The sequence below is a fragment of the Clupea harengus genome, chromosome 12, assembly GCF_900700415.2.
Source record: "Clupea harengus chromosome 12, Ch_v2.0.2, whole genome shotgun sequence".
NCBI lineage: Eukaryota > Metazoa > Chordata > Actinopteri > Clupeiformes > Clupeidae > Clupea > Clupea harengus.
Genome location: NC_045163.1, coordinates 17,165,943 through 17,175,942, shown reverse-complemented (window position 1 = coordinate 17,175,942; position 10,000 = coordinate 17,165,943). Strand labels below are relative to the sequence as shown.

At 44.8% G+C, this 10,000-nt stretch overlaps 1 protein-coding gene across 2 annotated transcripts in view; it reads right to left on the bottom strand.

Moving 5' to 3' along the window:
• sardh (sarcosine dehydrogenase) overlaps positions 1–10,000 on the bottom strand; it is a 64,826-nt gene that overhangs the window by 11,619 nt on the left and 43,207 nt on the right. For both annotated transcript variants that reach the window (XM_012834134.3, XM_012834135.3), the window contains exons 16-17: positions 7,135–7,282; positions 1,407–1,500 (exon numbers count right to left, since the gene is read on the bottom strand). In XM_012834134.3, the coding sequence (XP_012689588.1) occupies positions 1,407–1,500; positions 7,135–7,282 (242 nt within the window). The remainder of the gene's footprint in view (positions 1–1,406; positions 1,501–7,134; positions 7,283–10,000) is intronic.

The following is a 10,000-nucleotide window of genomic DNA, read 5'->3' as shown; positions in this document are numbered from 1 at the left end:
TCACTTCATCCTGAGTGTGTGTGTGTGTGTGTGTGTGTGTGTGTGTGTGTTTGTCTGTGTGAGTGTGTGTGTGTTTGTGTTTGTGTGTTTGTCTGTGTGTGAGTGTGTGTGTGTGTGTGTGTGTGTGTGTGTGTGTGTGTGTTTGTCAGTGTGAGTGTGTGTGTGTGTGTTTGTCTGTGTGAGTGTGTGTGTGTGTGTTTGTCTGTGTGAGTGTGTGTGTGTTTGTGTTTGTGTGTTTGTCTGTGTGTGAGTGTGTGTGTGTGTGTGTGTGTGTGTGTGTGTGTGTGTGTGTGTGTGTGTGTGTGTGTGTGTGTGCGTGTGTGTGTGTGTGTTTGTCTATGTGAGTGTGTGTGTGTGTGTTTGTCTGTGTGAGTGTGTGTGTGTGTTTGTGTTTGTGTGTTTGTCTGTGTGTGGGTGTGTGTGAGTGTGTGTGTGTGTGTGTGTGTGTGTGTGTGTGTGTGTGTGTGTGTGTGTGTGTGTGTGTGTGTGTTTGTCTGTGTGAGTGTGTGTGTGTGTGTTTGTGTGTTTGTCTGTGTGAGTGTGTGTGTGTGTGTTTGTCTGTATGAGTGTGTGTGTGTGTGTGTGTGTGTGTTTGTCTGTGTGAGTGTGTGTGTTTGTGTGTTTGTGAATGTGACTGAAACCCTTTAAGGGACAGCAGATAAGTCCATCTGTGTCAAATTGTCTCCCCTATTCGCCCAGCTTCAGGGTACGGCACGTCTTCGTTTCATAGCGGAGGACTGGAGTGAAGTCTCACGCCTAGAGGCTACATCCCTTCTCCTGACAGACCCTTTGGGACACGTGAGTTTGACACCAAAGCTCATATCGCCATGGTGATTAATATTCACTTCATATATTGGCTTCATACACTGATGGGATTCAGAGCGTGTTTCCTCACACAAATAAGGACTGAGGACAGGGAAACACAGCAGGGTCAAAAAATAGGGGACAGTGAAATATATCAGAGAGGAGACGGAGGAGGGAGGACAGAGAGAGGGAGGGAAGGAGAAAAGTGAGTGGGAGATAGGCAGAGAGAAAGAAAGAGCGCTGGGAGTGGGTGACAAAAAGGGAGAGAGAGAGAGAGGTGGAAAAAGTGAACGATGGAGAGAGTAAACGAGGAGACAGAAGGCACATGAATAGTAATACTTTCTCTCTCTCTCTCTCTCTTTCCTTTTGCCCTTCTTTCACCCTCTGTCTCTCACATTCTCTCTCTCTCTTGCACTTCCACTGGTCTCACACACTCACTGAAGCATTTACCCTTGTTTATGAGGAACGCTTATTTATCCAAGGTGACTCACAGCACAGAGAAGGCATGCCTTTTATCAGTCTGTTAATTAGAACCAGACAGAAGAGCTGTACAGAACTGTGTGTGTGTGTGTGTGTGTGTGTGTGTGTGTGTGTGTGGTCACCTTGTGTCCAGCAGCATTCACTACTTTGTGAGTGGAGAAGGGGAAGGCATCGTTGCTAAGGTCTGCATCCAGTATCTCCTGGAGAAGCTCCCGGCTAAAAAAAAAAAAGGCACAGGATTGATTAGTTAAGCTGTCAATCATTAACAAACAACAACTTCTAACAAGCTTCAACTGAGGGCAACAAATTTAAAGCCAAAATATTTGCCTGGCAAATTGTTTGATTTTAGGGGTAATTTAGGGTACATATTCATAACAATTATGGTCTTAAATCTTCTCATGATGTCGGGAAACAATATTGCTCTTCTTCTTCACTGATACTCAAGACCAAAGAGAAACTACGTACACACAACCGATCACTAAAATATATTTTCCTCATGTTACATATCCACTCAGGTCTCTCTCCCTGTCTTTGCCGTTTCCTCTCTCTCTCAGTGTGTTTGTGTGTCACTCTTTCTCTCACACTTGCTCTCTCTCTCGCACACAGACTCTCTCTTAACAAACTTTCTTCCCCTCAAAGGACCTCTCAGAGAACCTCCTTTCTCTTTTTCAAACTCTCACTCACCACTGTGTGCATGTGTGCGTGTGTGTGTGTGTGTGTGTGTGTGTGCGCGTGTGTGTGAGAGAGAGGGAGAGAGAGAGACCCGTGAGCATGATGTGTGTATGCTGAGAGTGTGCACTTGTCTTCCTTCTCTCCCTTCTCCTGACTCAAGTGTGACCCATCAGCTATGCCCTGAACCTCACCAGATCTCTCGCACAAGCTGCTAGACATGTGTGTGTGTGTGTGCGTAGAATGTGTGTCTGTGCGTGTGCATGTGTGTGTGAGAGAGAGGGTGTGTGTGTGTGCGCACAATAAGGGAAACCAAAAAACAGGACAGACAGGCAGGCAGGCAAAAGAAGGCGAAAAACAGAAATAGAAAGCGCAGAAGCGTGAGTGTGTGTGCACCTGCTGCTAGCCCATCTGTTAGGTTATGAGTGTGTGTGTGTGTGTGTGTGTGTGTGTTGTGTGTGTGTGTGTTTGAGTGTGTGAGTTAGGGACAGTTGGAATTGTTTTTCAGCCTTGCTTCAGTGGCCATAGATGGATGTTAACATGGGAACAAACACAGCCCTATTCTTGTACATTCACAAACACATCCATCACATACGTACATACACAAACACACACATACACACACACAAATGTGTGCACACACAAATACACACAGGGGAAACGCATCATTCCCTTGAGACACAGCACAGTAGCACCTGTCATACACCTACACACACACAAATCACTTGGACGCATCACACCTTAAACAATATGCCACACACAGGTATGAGGAGAAAGCATGAGAGTATGAATGGAACTGCTTTACTGAAATGTGTATGTGTGTGTGTGTGTGTGTGTGTGTGTGTGTGTGTGTGTGGTGTGTGTGTGTTTGCGTCCTTCTCTCTCTCTCTGTGTGTGTATGTGTGAGAAAGTGCTAAAGATCCTTGATGTGATTATAGACAGATTCCATTTCCCCTACATCAGACATCGCTCTGCTCACTGATCCAAAGAGGCAAACAAGCAATTATATGGCCTGCCTTTGTGTGTGTTTGTGTGTCTGTAACTGTGTGTGTGTGTGGAATGTTTTCACACCATTTTGATCTATTAGGTACCACCCTAGGTGATCCACCTATTTTTAAGCATTGTGCATTAGTCGAGTCTGATAAAAAGAGTTTCGCTCTAAACAAAATAAATACCCCTTGAGACTGAACCCACTCAGATGGCTTGCTTAAATAAGTGCAAACCTACCATGTGAATCACAAACACAACAAATCCACTCATCCGTCTTACACACACACACACACACACGCACACACACACACTCAGACACTCACTCACATACGCATACATACTCACAATCCGCACAAATATGCATGCATGCACGAGCGCGCGCACACACACACACACACACACACACACACACACACGTGCACACACAAATAGCTCTCCATATATCACACACAGAACACTGCAGCCCCATCTGTCTGCTGTTCTGGACTTGATTATCTGTTTCCATTTCTCCTCCTCCCAACCCAGTGATTTCTCTCTATCCCCCTATCCCAACTGTGCTGCACTCCGTCCTCTTAGTCTATCTCTATCCACATTTTATTAGCATCTCTCTCTCTCTCTCTGCCCCTTCTTCCTCTTTTTCCCTTCCTCTCATCACTCTTTCCCCCTGCCCCCCCCCCTGCCTCCTTCTCTTACTCTCTTCTCTTACTCTCTCCCCCTCTCTCCCCCCCCTCTCTCTCAGACTGAACCTCTGACATGATGACAACCTGACTAATGCCCTCTCTGCCTCTGCTTGAGCCCACACACGCTTCATTTGGGGAGCAAATGTGTTGCGTCAACATTCAATTCATATCTCAGAGAGCCCGGCCCGGAGGAGGAGGGGGGTGGTGGCAGTAAGGGAGATAGGGGGTGTGTGAGAGAGATGGGGAGGCTAGTGAGGGCGCGTCGCTGTGTCCCATCAGCATTACAGCACAGGGACAGGCCGTTAGTCTTATTTACGCCAAGCTCTGACCAACATGAGCAGGGTGGGGGGGTAAACAACACACACACACACACACACACACACACACACACACAACATACATGCAGATATACATACATACATTGAGAGAGATGAAGGGAGAGAGAGAGAGAGAGAGAGAGAGAGAGAGGGACAGATACAAGAGCAACTCAACAGCAACACACACACACACACACACACACACACACACACACACACACACACACACACACACACACACACACAGAGAGACAGCAACACACACTCAAACAAACAAACACACAATGAGGGACATATAGGAGTAGATGCTGATATGGAAAGTTATCATACAGCCACAGAAATAGAAAAACACAGAGGAGGAAGAGCAATGGCAGCCCCAGCAACACACACACACACACACACACACAGTCAAGTGAATAAACATGAAAGCCACTGGAGAGAGACATATAGCTGCATATGCAAACACAAAACGCTGACACATACACATTCACACACATTACTGACCCCCAGGCCAGTGATCTTTATGGCAGCACTTACACATCGCCTTATAGCCCTGTCTATGATGCGCTTAAAGGCACAGAGCCATCCCACACATCAACCTCAGTGGCCGGGCTTTTATGTTAATGTTTATTATTCTGTGCACCTACACTAGCCATGCTTAAAGAGGACCTATTATGCTTGTCCGTTTTTTCCCTTTCCTTTAGTGTGTTATATAGCTTTTTGTGCATGTACACGGTCCGCAGAGTTACAAAGCCCAAAGCACACGCCAGAAGGAGTAACTCTCTCCCACAGAAATCACTTTTCTCAGCTGCCTGAAACGCCTCGTTGGAATTCCAGCACTTTTCCTTTGTCACAATATGATGCAATGTCGTAACACAATCCTTATTACCCGCCTAGCTAACCAATCAGAGCACCCTGGCCTCATTGGGACGGGGGCCTTTAAGACACAGGACAGACGGGTGAATAGAGATGTACAGTATGAGAAAATGAATGTGTTTTTAGATCATTGAATCATGTAAATCTATTCTAGTATACCAAAAAATGAAATGATGAACATTGAAAATGAGCATAATAGGTCCTCTTTTAGCACGTCTCTAAGCTCTATGCCTCTCTCTCTCTCTCTCTCTCTGTTCAATATGCTCTCTTCGTCTTTTTGGCGCACAGCTGAGACACCTCACTAAAAGAGATTTAGCAGTTTTGAAATATACTCCTCTTTTCAGTCAGGTTTCTTGTCTTTGTGGTGAAAATAAAGAAATAACAATGGCAAAGTGTATCTGATTTATCCTGTGTGTATGTGTGTGTGTGTGTGTGTGTGTGTGTGTGTGTGTGTGTGTGCGCGCGTATGTGTGTGTCATAATGTTCAATATCGTACATAATAATGACAGTTGCGCCTACTTTGTGTTCCATGCAACCTTATGAGCTCATAAACCCAGAGGCAAATGCTCCAGATGCTGGCCTGTCAGTATGACAGTTTCCCTCACTTTATTGCCAAAGCATCGCATATATTCACCTCAACACTATAAAGACAGGACATATTTGTGCAGTACGCTAATGTAACATTTCTTCTAAACACATCAGTTGACTTAAAATCTATTACCTCTACAATCACAACTGCAACACGCCACAATCCGCTATGTAGGATAAATAAAATTAGCTCTCCACTAAACTGAACAGCTGGCTTCAGATGTATGTTTTGCATGTCGTACACGCTTACAAATGAGACCACAAAGCTAAGCAGATGTTCACAAGAGAATAGATGATGGCCACGGCCATTAATACTGAAGGTAATGGCTTTTTCAGTAATAACTAATGCATTACAGGGTGTATTTGTTGATGGCAGCATATTTCCAGGTGGCAGTGCCGTGAATCCTTCACGTGTGGTTCCATATATTAGACGCTCACTTCCGCACACAAACAAAAGAGCTCCATTAAGGGACATCATGGGATGAGTAATCTATTTACGGCTCTGCCACACACCAAAGCGAGAGATGCTAGTCATCGCTTACGTGAGTTTCTCCACACCGCAGAGTACAGAAAACAATAACAGAAACCACAAAATGGAACCTCGATTCTTATTAATGTCCCTGCCAAAGCAGAGAAAAAAACTCTGGATAGGAGGAGAAAGAAACAAATTTACAAATGCAGATAGATCTATTTCAAAGGTCTTGCTTATCAGCCATGAAATTAACCTTCGTGAGAAAGAGGAACCTTTGAGAAATGGTGAGTGGTTTTACCCAGATTTTTTGTTAGTTGGTTGTTTCACAAATAGTTGGGTTGACACATTCACCATTTCTAAAGCAGACAACTAACGCTTGCTCTTTTATGTCGATCATTTTTTGCAACACACAAGAAGCGAGCAATTTTGGGAACAGATGTTGATGACATGTCATTTGGACCTGACAATATGGATGAATTCACACAAACACACACACGAACACACACGGACACACACGGACACACACGGACACACACACACACACAAACACAGCCACCACTGCCAGAGAGCTTTGGCCCTGACCCCTGCTGTCTATTAATAAGAATAATCTTAGAAGGACAGAGAAAGAGGGGGGAGGGAGGGATAAGAAGAAGAAGAAGAAGAAGAGAACTGTGGAGGTTGAAGGAAAGAGAAGATGCTAACAAGGGAGTAGTGAGTCATGACACAAAAATAATCAAAGAAAAAAAAGAGAAAGGAAAGTGAGTGTGTGTGTGTGTGTGTGTGTGTGTGTGTGTGTGTGTGTTTGTGTGTGTAAATCAGGGTATACACTTAATGATACGCCTAAGTAAAGACTTGGTGCACAGCACAGAAGCAACATATGCTCACAGAAATGTCCCTTCTACCGTTTGTAACTCTATGGTCGGTGCTGATGAGAGAATGTCCATTCTACTGTTTGTTACTCTATGGTCGGTGCTGATGAGAGAGCTCAGCCTGAACCATGCGGATGAGAGGTAGGCCTCCCCTAGTCACGCTTTCTTTAGTTGTCTTTCAATGGAAGATGTTTTTCCCTAGAACACACTAGGATAATGGATGCAGTCTTCATAGGGACCAGTTTAGTGAAGACTGAGAAGATGACACAAACACACTGAAACACTGCATGTGGAGTAACAGGAGGGGTGAACTTATTTGTGGGGAGGATTTGTGTGGGGCTACTGAAGACGTGGGGGGTCTGGGGTGTCGTGTCTGTGGAGGCCCTCACCTCTTGGGGCCCTGGATGCTGAGCATGCCCATGTCCTCGGAGTGGTCCTGCAGTTTGCAGCGGAAGCCCTGGTCCTGCAGCACCGTCTGGATGTGGTTCCAGTTGTGCTCAGCCACCCCTCCACCGATGGCCAGGTAGTATGCATCACCTGTGCATGCAAAAACACACACACATCAATAAACATACACACACACAAAGAATCTTTCATGCATACACACACTTGCATGCGTAGTGGCAATTAGTGACAGTGATGTCTCACTCCAGCGACGCCCACTTACACTGACAAACACACACTCGTACACACACACTGTCATCGAGAGGTACCTGTGCACACAGTTACATGCCAACATATGGACACACCCTAAGCCTGCACACACACACACACACACAAATGAACAAGCACACACAAATATTCTAAAGACATCAAGGTCTTTCTCTCCCACAACCACATCCATGTTTAATATCACTAGTGCTATTTTACACATACACTCAAAAGCTAATAGACTTCAGACTCACACACACACACACACACACACACACACACACACACGTATATACACACACACACACGTATACACACACACACACACACACACACACACACACACACACACACACACACACACAAACGGCACACGAGAAGAGAGTGGAAGTTCACCCTGAAAAGATGCTTCTCATGATGGTGAGATTTTGACTGGTGTGTCCCACTCTGTAAAACCACTTTGGGTATCTATCAGTAAATAATATTCGATGTTTGAGTATCTGTCTGTTAACGAGAGTTAAATTAAAATGTGGACAAAATGTAAAAAAAATGATATTATATTATATTAAAAGAAACGATATGAGTCTCACTCTGCATAATGATGTAACATGAAACAGTTTGAATCGTTGTGCTTTGGTCCCTCACGGAAGGATAATGTTTAATGAAAGTTCCTCTCTGTAGAATGCATTAATAAATTAATGTTTAACTCAGTCCCTTCTGAATGTTAAATAATATTTTTTGCAGTGTAGGTGAAATTGGTACCAGCCTCACATGGGAGTACCAGACTATGTAGGTAACTTACCCTGTGAGCAGGAGCCGGGTGAATGTGGGTGCAATTGTGTGTAAATTGTGATACCGTCTTTGCGAGGGCCACCAAGACACACTGGTGCTGTCCTTGCAACAGCAACAATATGTTGGTAATCTCACCCGATTGGACAGGCATCAACCATTCAACACAAAGGCAGATCAATTAAGTTGAACACCTAGGGGGCGCCACACAAAGTGTAGTGTCCTCCACGTGGTCAAAATAATGATAATCCACAAATCAGTCTCGTTAAATATATCAGTCTCATAAAATATATTATACTATCAATTTGGAACTCTGATTAATAATTAAATTAATAACTACAACCAAAGTTACCTTACTAATAGTACGGTTGAAGGTCATTAGAATTCTGAATAGAAGAGGTTGGCAACGTCCATTCTTGTGCAACATTAAATAAACCAGCGTATATAAATCAAAGTATTTATTCACACAATGATAAGAAAATAACACACAATATGTAATCTAGCTAAATGTAACTAACCAATGAATTGAAGGAATAGGTGTATGTGTAATCGAGAGGGAGTGTGTGTGTGAGCTTGTGAGCTCGGGGTTGCGCTGTTAGGAGCGCGCCAGAAAGAATGTGTGTGTGTGTTCCTTTGTCTGATCACCGTAGTTCCGCGTGCATGTGTGTGCACGCACGCGAACATACATGTGATGTGAACAAGGACGAGCCTATATGCAGCGCGAAGTTCGAGTATTCTCTTCGCGTGTGAGGCTATGTGAAGGCCAATGTATGTGTAATCGTGCGCGATTAAGATGCCATGTTAGGAAAGAGGGAAATGGTTAGTGATGCATGCAAGACCCGATGTGTCTGAGAAGCAATCCTAACCATAACCCTTAGATGGTGTGGCGAAGCCAACTACCAGCTAACAATGAACATATATATAAACAGTTACGTTCAGTAAACAAAACATATGAAACACATGAACAATGGCATGTAAACAGTCTTATGCTTAGCCAGGTTGTGAATAGCTAGGATAGCTAAAATGCCCAGTTAATGTCAGAGTTACCAGTCCTTTATGAAAAGGGTCGTACTGGCGAGTCCGATGTTGAAACAGCAGAAGTGATGATGCCGTCCGTAGCTGGAGAAAGTTGTCCTTGCTGTGATGTCTGTGTCCCTGCAGTTTAGATCGGAGGATTTGATCGCTCAGAACGTTGCAGTCTGCCTTTTGTTTCCGTTGTGTGGCGTTAGCTAGCAGGTCTGTTGTTAGCTGCTTTCGCTAAACTTACTGCGTCTCACTGAGCAGTTCGTTGACTGAGAGATCTTAGGCGTGTGTCGGCCGTAAGATGTGAGAACAAAGAGAGTAGTTCTTCACCGTGTGACGGTGTGCTCACGCGGTGTTGGAGGTCCAAGAGGCTTGCTCCTCGCGGACGATGCCCGGAGGGAGAGAGAGGGGTCCTAGCCAGGTGGGCGCCGACAGAGAGAGAGTCACATCTGGGGAGATGCGGCTATTATCCACGCTCAGGTGGGCGTGGTTAAGAAAAGCATCAGGTTACATTTTTATGACAGGTAAAACCTGACGTAGTTTCCGGGGGAACCCATAGACAAGTTACTGATTAAAGTCAACCACAATGGACGAATTCCAGTGTACCTACAGCAGTCTCTCTGCAAACAGCTTGAGTCCCTGTTTCTGTCAGAGGTTGTGTGAAGTGTTAAATGAACCAATCTCTGGTGTTGCCAGCGGATGGGGAGGGAATGGCAGGAGCACTGGCTGGTGTTGTAAAAGACACCAGAATGTTGTTTTTCCACCTCTGCCATTCACTCCCATCCCATCTCC